The sequence below is a fragment of the Aulostomus chinensis genome, chromosome 1, assembly GCF_037954235.1.
Source record: "Aulostomus chinensis isolate RoL2024-O1b breed Wild chromosome 1, RoL_Achi_v1.0, whole genome shotgun sequence".
NCBI lineage: Eukaryota > Metazoa > Chordata > Actinopteri > Syngnathiformes > Aulostomidae > Aulostomus > Aulostomus chinensis.
Window position 1 is genome coordinate 62,489,695 of NC_141320.1, and position 16,681 is coordinate 62,506,375.

Here is a 16,681-nt window from a genome sequence, read left to right on the forward strand (position 1 = left end):
CTTCTCTTGGATATTTTTGGGGGAGAACAGTGGGCCGGTCAGATTGCAGGAGCACAAAAGGGGGATTGATCACAGCCAGACGTGCTTTGTAGAGTAGAGGAAGGGAGAGAAAGAAGAAACTCCACTTCTGTTTGGGTTTAGGTTTTGTTTTTTTGTTATTTTTTTTTTAACTTCAGGACTTGACTGTGGAACACTTGTGTGATCAGAGGCAACGTGGACATGTGTTTTGACCAGCTCCAAACACGTGCCGTTCACACTGGGAAGCCCCTCTGGTCTGAGTTATCCTGCTTTGTGCCTCCGGGTGGCAGGCTGGCAGCTAACATAGGTTTTTCAGTAATAAAAGGGTTTATTTGGCATCTACAATTAAACCTTACCCTCGTTAATTTGTTTCACTATGTGAAAAGAATGGCCTTCTGAGAATTAAGGGTATACTTTAACAGTTTTGTCTTAATGTCTTTACTTTGTTGGACGAAGAAATCCTCACTGTTGATGCACATATTGCAGCTCGATGGGAAAAAACATACTGAGCGCCATCTTAGCGGTTCCTGTTAGACACGATCAGCTGTTCACACGGGACCCTGATCTCCCCAACTTCTCCCCACATGCACAGCTGTTGATATTCTGTGGCTGAGAGGTTTATCAAGCATCCGGTTGCCTGTCTAACTGATGAGCTGCTGCTGCTGCTTCGATGTACACACAAACTCAGCCTGATACCTGTGGTTCTTCTTGCAAAGTGCATCTAAAATAAGAGATAGCACTCAGATTTTACAGCCAGTGGATTAGAGAACACGGGGATGATAGAAACATGCACTTTTCACCCCTTTTTTTCTTGCTTTTTTACCGCAGCAGAATCACCATGGTGACACATCATTTGCATCAATTCATGTCTGGGGATAGCTGGGGTGTCCAGAACTCCTCGTAATCCTCTTGTTGTCAGTGTCACGGTAATTTGGTTTCCACTGACCAAAATTCATTGAAGCTGGGCCTTGGCACATTTCAGGTTGTTTGAGGGAAAGATTTCTATCCGTTCAGTGTGAGTTGAAATCAAATCAACGAGAGCAAGCGAGATGTGAGAAAGAAGAAAGAGTGAAGTACAGGGAGAGAGAGAGAGAGAGAGAGAGAGAGAGGGAGGGAGGGAGAGAGAGACAGAGACAGAGAATAATAGAAACCAGATGTGACAGAAACCAGATGTCCTCAATCCAATTTTGGACTTTTGTCAAGTGTTAGATTACCTCATGGACACACACACGCATACATGGGAAGGCAAAGGAAAAATAACCTTGTGTGTAATATTATTGTTCATTGATGCTATTTAAAGGCTATCGGATGGCTAACACTGCATTAGCAACAGGCCAACGGTGACCTCAGTGCTGTGAGAGGCTCTTAGACATGAATGATCTCATCTGTTTTCTCCTTCTGGTTCTCTCTTCATGCTCTTTTCATAGTGCCCCCTTGTTAGTAAGCTATTTAACCAAGGTTTATCATTTGAGCTCCATGTCCCAGTCTCTGCTATTCCCCCTGTGTTTGGACAGAGGTGTGGTTTGGTGCATCTCTCACTATTCATTGTTGCTGTTCCAATACACCACATGGCCCCCTGTCAGTGTGGTGAATGTGAATGAGGGACCTTTGAAAGAGCTCCACCTCCTGTGTTTGAATATGAAGTGAGCTATATTAAGCTGCTCTTTGGCAGTAGCTCCTTCTGCTTGATTAAAGCTGGGAGAAAACTTGCCTTGTGGCTTTAGCACTCTCTGGCTGATTGGCTAAACGACAGACAGCCAGTTTGTTTAGTGGACAGACTGGTTGGAAGACTCAAGGATGGACTATGCTTTTATGCTTGTGGCTCTTGTTGGCCGCCACTTTACCCAACTAATCTCAACTCAGGTTTCATCATGGCAGGGGGCTTAAAGGCAGTAAAAGTGGCAAAAACAACAGGACAACTCTGTAGAGTTGAATGAATGCAGAAGCCACATGTAATCATCCATGTCAAAATACATGCTATTAGTTCACCCATTATATTTCTGTGCAGTGAAATATTCAGACTATTTCCCATTTGTAAAATGTACTTTTGGGGAGCTGTAGCTAGCTTGAATAACTGAAGAAATTACAATTTTTAATTATTGTTGCAGAGATATCGACTACAGCTAGCATGCTAACAATTCAGCACCACCCCACTCCAGTCTGCCTTGAGTCTCGCAGAAAGGAAAAGGGAATAAAGACAAGAAAGTTGGTGATGCAGCAAACCAACCAGATGAACATCATCAGTTTTGGATTCTCAAAGCAAGTTGGTATTTGTAGATAATGCTAATGGCTGCACAAATCGTACCAAAAACATTCCAAATGACTGTTTTGTTGCAAAAAACTGAGATAAACTAGCTACATAAACTATAGATTGGAGAGATGCTGAATCTTTAAGCAGCTGGGGTAGGTTTGAATATGGTTTTAAGTCCAGATTTGTGACATTTATGGGCTCTGACTGTGTTATGATGTGGAAAAAATACAATTTTTCACCTTCTGCTTCATTAACAAGCCATAAAAGGATGGTAACTGGTGTCTCTTAATCTTACCAGCAGGAAGAGCTGGAAGCAGAGCGCCGCAAACACATGGAGCACCACTGTCACACAACTCAGCTCTATTACAGGGGATGAATCTGTGGCTGATTGGGTTTTAAATGTATGATTATTGACTGAGACTTAATGCATCTAAGAATCAATCTCTGTTTTCACCCTTATTTATTTATCTATTTTGCACGTTGCTTTGGATAAAAGCGTCTGCTAAATGAAATTGTAGAATTGTAGAATCTGATTTTATTACTTAGGATACTTTGATTACCAACACGTGATTAATTTATAGAAAAATATCACATTTTAAACAACAATCCAACATTTTAAAATAAGTTGTTAAATCATTTGGTTAGAGAATCTTACACAAAATGATTTTTACATGAAACCTACTATGATGCAGTAAGCATCTGCACACCCTTTGTCTTCCCTAAATGGCGATTGAATGAAGCAGTGGATATAAACTCGTCCTGGAAGCTTTCCATCTAAGCAGGGATGTTTTTAGCTGCAGCATGTGCATGTGGCATGTCATCACCTCTCTTTTATCTCCTCTTCCTCCCTGATATATACACTGCAGAGGGAGCGAGCCGGAGAGTGTCAGTAAAATGTTTTTTTACACTCAGAAAGACAGAGTGAGGAAAAGTTCACCAGTTGGATATCTGTTTTCTTCAACTGAAGCTTTTTCGTGCAACCTCGACCGGAGCCTTGTCTTCACCCTTCATCACCACAGACAGAAACTGACCCACACACTTTGCACACATTGCTCCAATAAACACTCACACCCTCCTCGCAAAAATCACCACACAAACTCATTACATCAGTCTGGCGTTTGCCACTAAGCTTTTATCTATTCACCGCACAGCCTGGCATTATGCATTATTTATACTCCGACTATAAAGGTCAGTGGTGATGACGTCTCTGAATGGGGATATCAAAAAAGTGATTATATTAAAGGGAAGTCAGCTTGCAATCCATGAATGTTAATCCTATGATGATATTGAAAAGATAGCGGAGTGAATCAGTCCTCTTCAGCAGCAGCAGAGAGAGGAAGGTTCAGACAGTGTCAGGGTTTGCGTGGTCATCGCCCCCTCGAGCTCTCAGCTTGTTATGGAGTTCACATTTTAGAGACAAAGGCAATGCTCTTTGCTGATCGTTATCTCTGACAACAAGGTAATGGGCAGTCTTCAGCTGCCGGTCCAAAGACTACGCTGAAACTGCACCACAGAGTGAAGCAACATTGCTGTTGTCACCTGCAGTCACTAAAAGAGTACAAGTGTCAATCGGGAGGTATTGACGCTAATTCTGTCACTATAAAGCTGGTTAATCTGAGACGGGGTTGGTTGGTGGTGAATCAGAGATGAATGCCTGGCATGTCGTCAGCTCAACCCCAATCATAGTCATTTTACCAGAGGAAAAGTATCTGTCTGTTCGGCTCCACAAGAAATTGATACCACTGACCAGCCAAATCGCCTTATATTTGGCAAAAGAATGGCTTTTTAAAAAGCTGCTTATGCAAAAGCTACCTCAGCAGGAAGCCTTTGTTTCTTCTTTCAGTCTTAAAGAGCAGAAAAGGAATGTGGAAATTCCCATGGTTCTTATTGCTGTTCAGTCAACGCAAGGTGTTGCATAACCAATGTTAAGCATTCTTTGTGAATAGGTGATTAGTTAGCTAGCTGTCTGGCAGCTGACTTTTGGACTGCAGAGTGTTTTAGTGGTTAGAGAAATAAACTTTATTCTCATGGGTGCAATGGAACACAAAGTTAGAAATGTAATGGTACTGACACTAGATTACATATCAGACATATGATATAATTCATTAGTCACTCAGCGATGATTGTTTAGGTACATAGTGAATTGGTCAACAAAGGGAATAAAGAAGTCTTTGCAACGTGGACAGTCGATGGGTGACAGCTGTTTGTGGCTGCACTCCGGTGCATTTTCATCTGCTGTGAATGATTCTCCAACACACACACACACACACACACACACACACACACACACACACACACACACACACACACACTGCTGCTTGTAGTTAGGTTCACCAGCCACACACATTTGTTTGTTAAACAGTCCAGTGTTTAAGATGTTTGGGGATTTAATAATATCCATTGCAATGCTTTCATTTGGAAGTAATCAGCTAAAACTACTTGTTTTTTGCTAGATTGGAATAAACCATCACATACAGGTCCTCTTCCACAGAAACCACCATGACAGACCACCCTCATCCCTGTCCCTGGGACTCTGCAAGCATATCATGCAAATGCTATCCTACTACCTGAGGCATAGAATAAAACAGCTCTCTACCATTTTGCTCATGTTAACTCTCTCTGACCTGTATTTGAAAAAGTCACCAGCTAACAGCAGCATTTTTGAAAAAGAAAACTTTTTAACACCCATTGATCATTTATTTCTTTGAATGTGTAAAGAGGAAATATATTAAAGGAGAGAACAGAGCTTTCTAGTGTTCCTCTAAAAGAAAAAAAACTTATATAAGCAATACAAATCCACCAGCAGTCTTTTACCACTGACTGCTGATTGGTTGTCTTGGAAAAAGCAGGTGAGTGGTAATCTGCATCTTCACTGCTAGATGCCATTAATCCCATACACTGGTCTCAACCTTCACCTATCATTATAAGAAATTGCTTTACCCCACACACACAGTTTTCCCTTTGTTCTCAATATCCTGAAGGAAAGGGATTATGTGTTCCTGAAATGTGAGAATTGTACATCCTGTTAAACCCTCAGACAATGATAGAAATTTGGAGCCGAGTCATTGACCCTATTGATTTCCTCCTCCTCCCTCTCTTTCTGTCTGTCTCCCCAGATCTGCTAAATGGAGCCCAGGAGAAGTGTGAGCTGCCCCCTCTGGATGGTTTTCCTCACTGCGAGGGCAAGCTCAAGGTGACACGCATTGTGCATAAACACACAAAAAAAATCCCTGAATGTCTTGTTTCGTCATTGTTGGTATAAAATGATAGCTTGAGCTAGAACACCAGTATTAGATACTGACATTCAAACTACTTGAACAGAAAGTCCTGAGGATGATGCCCTCATCCTCCAATGCCCACACTGTCTGCCTGACAATGATCTTCCTAAATATGAATCTTGTGTATTATCACCCTGATGTCCAAGCCAGAAAAGAGACATTCAGAAGTGTGAACAGATAACATGTTAGACTGATGTGTTATCTGGAACTTCAGTGCAGATTGTTGATTAGAAGAGAACGCTACATCTTTATGTTTATCACGACAGAATGCAGAAGTCTGGGTGTACCTGTTATCTCTCCGACACACCTGGTGTCTCAGTTTTGACCATATTACAGAGATGCAAGTCCCTGGAAGGAGCCTGAGGACGTGTCTCATACCCACAGTTTCATTTAAAGCTGGATTAAATAAGGTTTTCCAAAAGCAGACAAGTTAAATCTCTTCTATTAAAATCAGTTTGTGTTTAATTCTCTGGTTTACTCATTAAATCTCTCACGTTACATCTCAGCAATGGGAATTTCTTCAAATTTGGCACAAATGTCCTTTGAGACTCTAGGATAAGCAGGAAAGGTGCACATTCACAGCAAAGATGCTCACACAATATCACAGCATTATCTCTTCTTCAGTGTATGTGTATGTGTGCAGATCTCCCTGAGATGATATGGCTCCTATCACACACACACACACACACACACACACACACACACACACACACACACCATCTGCTCAGCCAGTCCCAATCCTCTAAAGAGAGTCAGCTGTGTACCAGGTGATGCTGAACCCTGCCATACACAAGCTTGACCACACACACGGTGCCTGTTTTTGGATTATAACACATTAGAAAGGGCTAAAAACTGATATTCCTTAGTGGATTTTATGATCACACTTCTTTCACACAGTTTGTCACCTCTGAGAAATGAATGTTCTCACTTAAGAGTTCTACTGTTGCTACAAAAATAGTACAATCTTCATGCTTTCTCCATCCAGCTCGCTCAGAGCTTATCTCCCCATTGGAAGAGCTTTGAAAACCGGAGTTTATATTTTCCCCATGTGCTCCTCCCTTGGGTTACTTTAAGTCAGCATGCATGATGTACTGGAGCCTCCAAACTAAGCAGGATAGCTGTCAGTCCACATCTTAGCTCAGTAGCTCTCCAACTTTGCATGTATCCTGGTCTGTCATTCACTGCAGTGCCTGCAAGGGCTCATCTCAGAAGACAGGCTGAACTTTCAATGTCCCTTCCTGTGTTTTTCACTTTTCATTAAAGAAAACGATACAGAAGAATAAGATTTTGACACTGATTCAGATTCTGATCTCCTCTTCTTTCTCAGTGGATGAAGGAGATGTGGCGCTCAGACTCCTGCTACGCCAATTACGGTGTGGATGGATCCACCTGCTCCTTCTTCATCTACCTCAGCGAGGTGAGCCCCAAGTGTGGTAATCAGTCAAGATGGAGATGTCTATTAAGTTTACAGGAATCTGGTCTTACATCACCTGACAACCTGAACAATCTGTAAATACTCAAAAAAAGTCTAGTTTTGTTTTATTCAGAAAACCCCTGACAGGAGCAGTCCTGGCAGTGATTTATGACTTCGGATACAAACACAATTCTTGGATCAGTTCATTGCTGGATTTGTTGGAATGAATAAACATCGCAGCGTCAGGAACATCATTTTAGTGAGGCTGTATCGGGAACACTTGCATGCGGCGTTTGAGTTATTTACTTGTTATTCACCTTCACAGCATGTATGAGAGTACAGTGAGCTGTTACAGAACAGTAGTGCAGGGAGCCCATTATGAAAAAGGAAGGTTCAGGGGCCATGACAACATTCCTGTAACATTAGAATGATCACACAAGAATAGAGCGCTAAAAATAAGAGCAAAGGCAAGAGGTAGAGAGGATTTCATTTTTAATGAGAGCAAATTAGAGTGTGTTGAAGAGCACGGTGTGAGAGAAACAGGAGATGATTATGTGTGGAGAGAGCAGGGGTGGTGTGAGGTTCTTCTTTTAGAGATGAGTTTTCAGTATGCAAGGGAAGCAGTGGAATGGTTTTACTGCCCTGCTTTAGTCTTTAAATATACTTGCTGAACTACTCCCCAAAACTTATCTATCCCTGCTCGCTCTGTTTTGAACTTCAAGAAACTGAAAATCCTCCTCATTCTCACACTGTTATTCAATTACATCCTCCTTTCTCACCATCAAATCAGTTAAATGTCATAGCACACCAAATATATCAAGGCATGTAAGAGATTTTCAGAAATCAAAGATGGCTGCCACACAACATGAAGGTCACTATGTTCACTTGAAGAAAAAAAATATTATATCTCAGGCGTGAAAACACTTGACCTGAGGCAGGTGTGCCCCAAAACCCTCCATGATGATGAAAATTGGCTTTTAGTTTTCGCATAATCCTGCTAATAATAAGACAAACAACCTGAATCAGTATGATAACCTCCTTGGCAGACGCAGCTCAGCACCAGTCCAACAATCAGCTCAGTTGCCAAAGGTTTCTGGGGGTTAAGATTCTGAGTCAGTGAGGGGCGTGGCATAACTGATTCACGGTGAGAGCTGCCAAAAAAGAGGCCATGGGAAACCCGGAGGACCGAACAGCGTCACTGTTTACTACATTATTGACGAGTACTAACATATGGCTAACTTGTGTTTCTTCAAGCGACACTTTGAGTTATTTAATTTTGCATGAAATGCCTTTGCCAGGCGAGTCTTCACAGCTTGATTGTAATTTGTAATCGTGGGTCTGATGTACCTGATCACGTTGAGAGAAAAGCTTGAAATTTCTGCCCTTTAGCTTCTCCGTAATGGCTTTCTATCTTCTCTAAAACTAATCTAGAATTGAATCTGATGACAGTTAATTGCTTTTACACATTGTGCATCAGAATACTAAACATGCAGTCATGACTTAGATTATTAAACAGTTTAGCACACGCACATTTTCTCAGATTCTGCTTCCCCTAAGACATAACTGTGATTAATAATTGCAAAGATCCTTCATAGATCATCGTCGTGGTTATTATTCTGTTTCTGTGGCACTAGTTCTCTTTCTCCCTCTTAATAAGCCATTTCATCAAGTGTCAAACTAAGTGAGAGTCAAGATTTTTTTTGGGGCGGACTGCTCATCCTTGTCTTTTTGTTTGGAGTCGTGACTCCTGAGAGTTTATTTTTTATAAAGTCCTCATTTCTAGAAGGGTCACTCCTCTGATATAAATATTGTATATGTTCTGAAAGCGTCTCAGGGAGCTAAGAAAGAACATGGGGTGCTCTGTATAGAAATAGAATTGAGATGGACAACAACAGAATCCATTAGGACGAAGAATACGTTACCTCTGCTGGTGCTGCTTGTGTGTAATTCAGTGTGTATGAAACAGGTGGGACCTTTTACATTGACTGAAACGAACAGTAAGAAATCAAGACAGACGAACTGAGTGTTTCTCTCCATCAGGCTAATCTGACAAACCTTGTGGTTGCCATGGCATTAAGTGTGGATTTCAATATAGAAACAACTCCTTGCAATCTATCTTGTCTCTGCCATGCCAGCACATAGACCCTCAGGTTCAAACCCTTTGCCATGTATAATTCATTCTGGTGGATGACTGCATTAACCTTGTGATGGGGCGAGCCAGAGAAGGCTACATATCTTGATGGATGTCAGAAGGAAGGGCAGAGCTCAACAAGCCCGGTGTGGGAGCGAGTGTTGGTATTTGGGGAAGAAAGTAAACATGCCTACCTTGTCTGTACCACAGCAGTTTTCAGCCCCTCGTTGCAGCAACAAATCACACATGCTCACACTCTTCTGCACCTTTTTTTATGCCAGTCATGCTCGACTGTAGAGGAAGGAAAGCTGGGGAGGGAAGTAGAAGGGCCGTTTTTAACAGTTGCAGTCAGAAAAAGGAACATCTATGGGAGAAGATTGTGTGGAGATGCACTGTAGTAATCAGTTTTCTGATTAATTGTATGCATCAGCGAGGCCCAAGAGGAAGCACTGTCAGCAGACCTTGTCGCTACCATGCGAGCATGATGCCGTCATCTCGCCACCTCACAAAAATCCTGTTTTTAGGATAATTGGAATGCTCGCTTGCACTTCAGCTCATAAAATTTGTCTTTATGCCACCATAATTCTGCATTACCTGATTGATATTGTGCATGTGCTCTTAACTCGTGACGTCAATAACTGATTTTTCGACCCAGATTACAACTGGAACATGGAATATATCAAAATATACACCAGAGCTTCTAGTTTTCGACAAAATTCTCAAAGCTCCCCTGCATTACTGCTGCCTTTTTCTAGGTCTGGTGACCTATTTTTATCAGATTATCTTTTAGAGCCCCTGCAATAGAGGAGGTGAAGACATGTCCACATATGACCCTTGTGCTCATGGGGGAGCTTATCAATCTACTTCATTAGGGAGAAATTGTCACGAACCCTGTGCTGTGTTTCCTGTTGGATTGTGAAGTCAGTGTCCTGTCTTCCTGTGCTCCTCCCTGTGATTACCTCATGTGTCTCACCTGGGTGATTTCACCACCTGAGTCTTGTTTTCCCCAGTGTACTTCACCTCTGTGTTTCCCTTTGTCCGTGTTGGGTCATTGTCATTAGTCTCATGTTGGTTGTGTCATGTCACACGTCTCGAGCCTCAAGCCCCCGGTCTCCCGTCTCGAGCCTCAAGCCCCCGGTCTCCCGTCTCGAGCCTCAAGCCCCTTGTTTTCCCCTCGTGATCCCGTGCAAGTCTCATTAATTAATAAACACCCCTTTTTGAGCACTCCCTTGTCTCTTCTGCTACTGGGTTTGTTCCTTGCCCAGCACACCTCGTGACAGAAATGGTGGAAACCTTTGAGTCAGTCAGATGCTGAGCTGTTACACAAACACACATATTGGTTTTGTACTGAAGGTTATTTGTCTCTGTTCACTCAGTGATGACTTGACTACAAGATGTTTTGTATTTTTCCAGTAGAAATGTATTTAAACACCAGTAATATTACACTGAAAGTGAGCATGGTTTGGTATTTGTTTTTTATTATTTACTTAAATGATTTATTCAAAGAAAATAATCAAGTTGACGGAGCCTCAGATCTCCCACAGGCAGACTGTTTAATGTTTCTTCACATTTACTGAAGCTTTCCTTCAGTGTCTCTTCAAGCAACTTTCTTAGTTCAACAGCAGCGAAAAATCGTTTGTGCTCACATGCATTCTAGACACTTGCAGCATCTCTTCATGCAAATTGGATGAAGTACAGCAGGCTCATTTACATCCTAGTAAACATGCAGAAGATCGAAATATGGTGAAGTTTGCCATCCTGACAGACGGTTTAGTAAATATCTCAAATGAAAAAGCTTCATTTTAAACTTTAGTGAGACACAATATATTTGTGTGTGCTTGAGAATTCATGAAAGATTACAATGTCCAACCCTTGTGTTCTAAATCTGTGTTTGTTTTTTAAAGGTGGAGAACTGGTGTCCTCGCCTGCCCTGGAGGATAAAAACCCTGAATGAAGAAATAGACAGGAGGGGACAGGTGAGAATCACAGCTCTCCTCCTCCGAGAGGAGTCTTTCCAGGGTTCTGAGTGCTTCTAGGAGGAAGCTTACGGTCTCTTAACAAAATTGAGCTGTTAGAAACCAGTTTATTTAAGCTCTTACTAACAAAATTACTACCCCAGTCGCTTTTTTTTAGGGCCAAATTGCAACATTACTAGAAAGACTCCTTTATTTAAGTGCGAATTAGCAATATTACTTGGAAAAAAGCTATACTTTACTGCTACCTACACTACAATTTTTTTTAAACATTTTCTTTATTTTAGTGGTAACCTACAACGTAAAAAACTGTAACTGGTTTTCATTTGGGTGTCAGATTGCTTTTCCTATTGTGTCACAGTTGTGGTTCAGATGGTTTGAATATATTCATATCCAAGAAGTTTGTGTCTATGTGTGTGACGTCGTGACAGCGTGTTTTTCCGTTTGCATAAATGTTCAAACCTCTTGACATGAAGTCCAACTCCATCATCTTGTGTAAGGTTGTGTCACATCAGGGGAGAAAATTCCACCCTCCAAACTGTTTTATGGAACATTAAACCTGCACCACTTGTCCAAATGCAAGTGAATGTAAAGTGTGAGCAGTAATCGTATTTTTAAAACAGGGCGACAAATGATCAAACAGACAGATCAAAAGTGTTGAGCAGCTCTCGTAGGCAGGAGTGACGAGACCCTGGGACAAATCTGGAATAATGATCTTCAATCCCTGCCAATGCAACAGCTCGCCCAAATCCCACTTAGAGCGCTTCTCTGGGTCGACAGGCTCGCGCACACTCAAGAGTATCAATGCTGGAAAACACACCCTTGTGCCTGTGCTGTGGGTGAATCAATATTAATCACTCTTCATCCCCTCTCTGGATGCATCAACAGCATCAAGCCCTCCGTGGTGGCGAGATGGCATTTGACAGGCTTTGGAGATTTTAATTCAGGCCCAGATTTTAATAGGTTCAGTCTGTGGAAGTGATTTCCTGTCATGATGAGGGATGCTAATGCCGGGCTGCAGCCTTGTTTCAGCCACCTTAGCAGCTGGTAATGGCACTGCACTCTCTCCTCTGCGCTCATTGGCTCCGTTGGCTGTCTCATTCACTGCTCATCTTTCTTCTTCTCAGGATATGCTTCAGTCCTCGAGCAGAACGAGGAGTTTGGTGTTGTATCAATTAATATACAAAAGCAGTCACAGGATATTTCCACCTCAAACTGCTCTGTGTGGAATTCAGGCTTATTTGTCCTGAATACAACAGATGACAATGATCCTTGTAACCCGTCCATCTGCCTTCTGTCACCTGCACTGCTGTTTCATCCATCTGCCATGTGACTGTGTTCAAATCTGTTTAACAGAATTTCTCAGGCATCTGCATAAATACAGTCTTACTGTATGGATGGGTCTCTCCTCCCAAGATATTGGACCCTCTGGCAATTTGGAAGTTCCAATAGTCAATATTGAATAAAAAAAAAAAAAAGGAGATAAAATTTTAAAGATCTCCTTGGGATTTCTACATGGTGGCAGCAGCGAGAAGGATAAGCGGGCTGCTTTTCCATTCTCTGCTCCGAGCATGCAAACCAATTAAACCTATTTTCACAGTGACTTTTATATGATTTGAAACTTCAGCTTAAATAAATAGCTTTCTATCTCTTGTGCTATGTGGATATAGTTTTGTTGTTTGGTTTTTTTTGGTATTGACTGCATTTCTCGTGTGCAGGCGGAGATCCGAACCAGTTTTGAGGAGCTCTACCGTGTGATGTCACAACGGGAGGAGTTCCGCTGGATGATGCTGAGGATCAAGCGTATGGCTGAGCCGTGGGTCAGCGCCATCCGCTCGCTGGCAGCCAAGCAGAACCTGACCAAGCGTCGGAGAAAGAAGGTAGTACGCCGGTGACATCAACATTCTGCTATATTAGATGTGTTTTCCATTGCACATCATATATGAATGCAGCAATTAGAGTTTAAAAAATATATATATATATATATACTTCTGCGTTTAAACAGACAGGCTGTTTGATATTGTTCTGTGCTCGTTCCTGCCTTTTGACATAAAGATAAACTTACATGTTGCTATCTATCTTGTGTTGATCACTTTTTGCTAATGAAGGGATCACATGCGTTTCAAAGGACAACACTGGCTCATTGTGTCATCAGCCTTTTGTGTTTGTAAGAATAGTTCATTATTCAGATTGTTGTGGCTTTAATTCACGCATGAGCTCCTATATGGAGTTCACAGTTTGCACATTTATTTTTAGCTGGCACAGAGTCGAGCCTTGAAGCAAGCAGGAAAAGTCTCCATATTTGGGAGAATGCAACAGTTATCTTCTTAAAAATTGGAGCACACACTCCACCCTCTTCAACACTTGTCGCACGGGGAAGGGATGGCGGTGTGGAAGGACTGACACGGATCTTCCATTGTGTGGCGAGCTGCTAGCTTTTCCCAGTGAATAATGTACGCTGCACATTCCACCGGCCTTGTGAATTATTCACATCACATTCCCATGATACTTTTGTGCTGATGCAAAGCAGCATCCCCGTTAGCAAAGCAGATCTATCTACTTATCTACCACAGCAAACCTAGCATTGCTTATGTTTCCATTTCATTGGAATCTAGTCAATTTATAATTAAACAAAGAGCATTTTCTCTCTTGGCACCGAATCCTGATGGTTCTTTACTTTGACTCTAATCTGTTTTGGATATTAAACCATGAATAGTGTGCTCTGGGACCGGCTTTCAACGATGAGAAATGTGTTGGTCACTTCAAACAAAGTGTGCCATTACTGCTTGCTCCCGCAGAGGAACACTCTGTTCCCCTCGGCCACTGAAAAGCATCCGCTGTGTGTTTTGTTCATACTTACTTTCATGTGTTTTTTTTCAGCATGCGCTTCTCACATTTGACATCTTTCAGAAAAATGGCCTGCACTGTCCCCCACTTGGATAAACACACCTTTCATGTGCCTGATTTATATCTCTTTAGATTGGAAACCAGCAGGGAGTTCTATTCTGCAGATTTCATTTACATTCCACTCCTTTTCCTACATGAATCTGCGTGCCTGCCTGTTAAGTTGTTTTCCCCTCCCTCCATCAGATCCTGGTGCACTTAGGTCTACTGACCAAGGAGTCTGGCTTCAAGATAGCTGAAAACGCCTTCAGCGGTGGCCCGCTGGGGGAGCTGGTCCAGTGGAGTGATCTCATCACCACGTTGTACCTGTTGGGCCATGATGTTCGGATCTCAGCCTCCCTGGCTGAGCTCAAAGAGTCAGTAGCAGACACATTTAGTATCATGTCTTAAATGTTGGTCTTTCTGGAAGGGTTAGATGATCTGGAGGGACATAAAAGAATGTAAAAGGCTTCATGTAGAAGGCTTCATTTAGGGTTATATCGTGCATGTTTTCACTTAAGTTCCTTCGTATTTACAGTAAAAGTACTTGTGCATCCGGATACATTTCCTCTGTACTTCAGTGCCAGAGGAAGCAACATTCCACCCATCAACAACACCCAAGTTTTGGTTTAAGGTTATTTGAATGACGGGGTTAAACAAATCTAGCTCCCGTGTCATTTGTCTCATATTTGTTGCTGTTTTTTTAAACTCAGACTGACACTGAATCCCGCTGGCTTGTCTAGTGGGAGCATATTATTGGAGACACCACCACTGTGCTGCTGTGCGGTCTTGGCTCCCACACAAAACAAAGTTGTCTACATAAACCAGCTTTACTTTGTCAGGCTGGATTTTTCTGTTTTGCCTCTGTGACGGCAGAAATAAAGTGTTCAAAGGTCATGACTGGGATTAAGTTTTAATGTCAAAACAAATTAGATCATCCCAAATGTCCATCCCATGTATATACAAAATGTTTCCACTGCTTTTTGGCTCTGAAGTGTGATATTTCCTTATAAATATGCCATTCATCATACATTTATGGTAAACAGAGTCCCCTGTATGCTTTAAACCTGTTTATGGAATCTGAATTTAGAAAATCCCTTAATCTACACTTGGAAATATCAGCATATGCTAATAATTGCAGACAGAAGCAAAGTCTTAGCAGAAACATATTGTTTAGCTTTTAGTATCCAAAAGTCGAAAGGTTTTGTGGGCTCCTACAGTAAACAGTATTTTCCCAGGAGCTTCATCCCCAGAAGTTTAACAAGAGCAATCTGTACTCAGTTAGATTGCTGAGGTCATTTAGTGCTTCTGTCTCTTGCTCTCCAGGATCATGCGCAAGGTTATGGGGAATAAATCCAGTTGTCCCACTCAAGGTGACAAAGTGGTTGAGCTCATCTACATCGACATCGTGGGCCTGACGCAGTTCAAGAAGACGCTCGGACCTTCCTGGGTTCACTACCAGTAGGTGCATTTATATTGTACCACCTATGCAGATAATTCAACTTTTGGTTATTTCACACTTCAAGTCATATTTGCCCAGTGTCCTAGTAGAAGAGTGGTGTGTCAACTCTCTGGGTGGTAGTGGTAGTGGTCATTTCAGTACTTCACCACACCTGCCGTCAATGTGTGCTTCACAGTGGTTATTATTGTTCGCAGCAGCTTGTGAGTTAAGTCAACCTCAGACGTAGGAGCTACTGTACCTTTACAGGAAAATGCTCTCAACGAATGTGGCTTGAATATAAACACATTTTTAGGCTGTATGTAGCAACTCCACAGTAAATTTTGCTCTCCTACGCTGCCAAATCGTCATGGACGTGATGTGATTTTGGCTCACAGCGAGACAAATTGACACCATGCCAAAACGTGATTTGATTTAGTTTATTCTTTTAATTTTATTAAACCACAGAGGTTTTGCTGAGTGTGCATGCTCTCTTTCAGAAATGTTACAGACTGATGTAGTTATTAGTTTCACACTGAGCGGCTGTATAAGTGGCTATTGAACAGCTCTGCTTGAGACCTGGATGGTGAAGTATTCGTCTCAAAAAACTCCGGGCTAACTCTCATTTGCTTGTAGAGTCTAACTTTGCACTTCTGTTGTTTGCAATGCTGTTGTCTGGATCTTAGTGGGACAATGAGACTATTTTCTGCTCATATAGCACATTACAGCCATTTCCCCTCCAGGTTGAGGTAGCGTCTGTGGTTCTATTCTCCCTCTGATTGCTCCGTGGAGAACCGTAGATGAGGCCTCCCCGGTTTGGGTTGAAAAAGCTCTCCTCAGCTGCCACTGACAGGAAAAGAAAGGAACAATAAGTCTGGGGGAACTAATGGTCCTCGTGGTTCCTCCAGCCTGTCACAAGGTTTTGTTTGTGTGACTCAACACCTCAAGCTACATCCAGTCCTTTTGTGGTCGGAGGAAATGGAGTCAGCCTCAGGCGTAATGTAAGGTCCAGATGCTAAATCCTTTCACGGCATGTTCTAGAAGCCTTTGAGGAAGAACACCTAAACCTCAGACTCCTGCACAGTAAACAGTCATTGTTTCCTTTCTTGTTTTTGGAAAAGGAAACCAATATTCTGTCAGGCTTCTTTGTGATGACTTGGTTTTGTTATTGCCCTCGTTGTCTTCTTGTTATCTGTCTTTCAGTACATTTCTCCAGAGTAGTGGCAATACCTCGAGATAAACCACAGCACATGATTCCCTATTGTTCCATTTCATTTAATCCCTTTGTCCAGTAA

General features: G+C 42.1%; 1 protein-coding gene across 1 annotated transcript in view; it reads left to right on the top strand.

Annotated features, from left to right (window-relative positions):
- mgat5 (alpha-1,6-mannosylglycoprotein 6-beta-N-acetylglucosaminyltransferase) overlaps positions 1–16,681 on the top strand; it is a 57,600-nt gene that overhangs the window by 20,649 nt on the left and 20,270 nt on the right. The window contains 6 exon segments of the mRNA XM_086198849.1: positions 5,386–5,462; positions 6,875–6,964; positions 10,997–11,068; positions 12,784–12,945; positions 14,156–14,325; positions 15,275–15,409. Coding sequence (XP_086054975.1) covers positions 5,386–5,462; positions 6,875–6,964; positions 10,997–11,068; positions 12,784–12,945; positions 14,156–14,325; positions 15,275–15,409 — 706 coding nt within the window.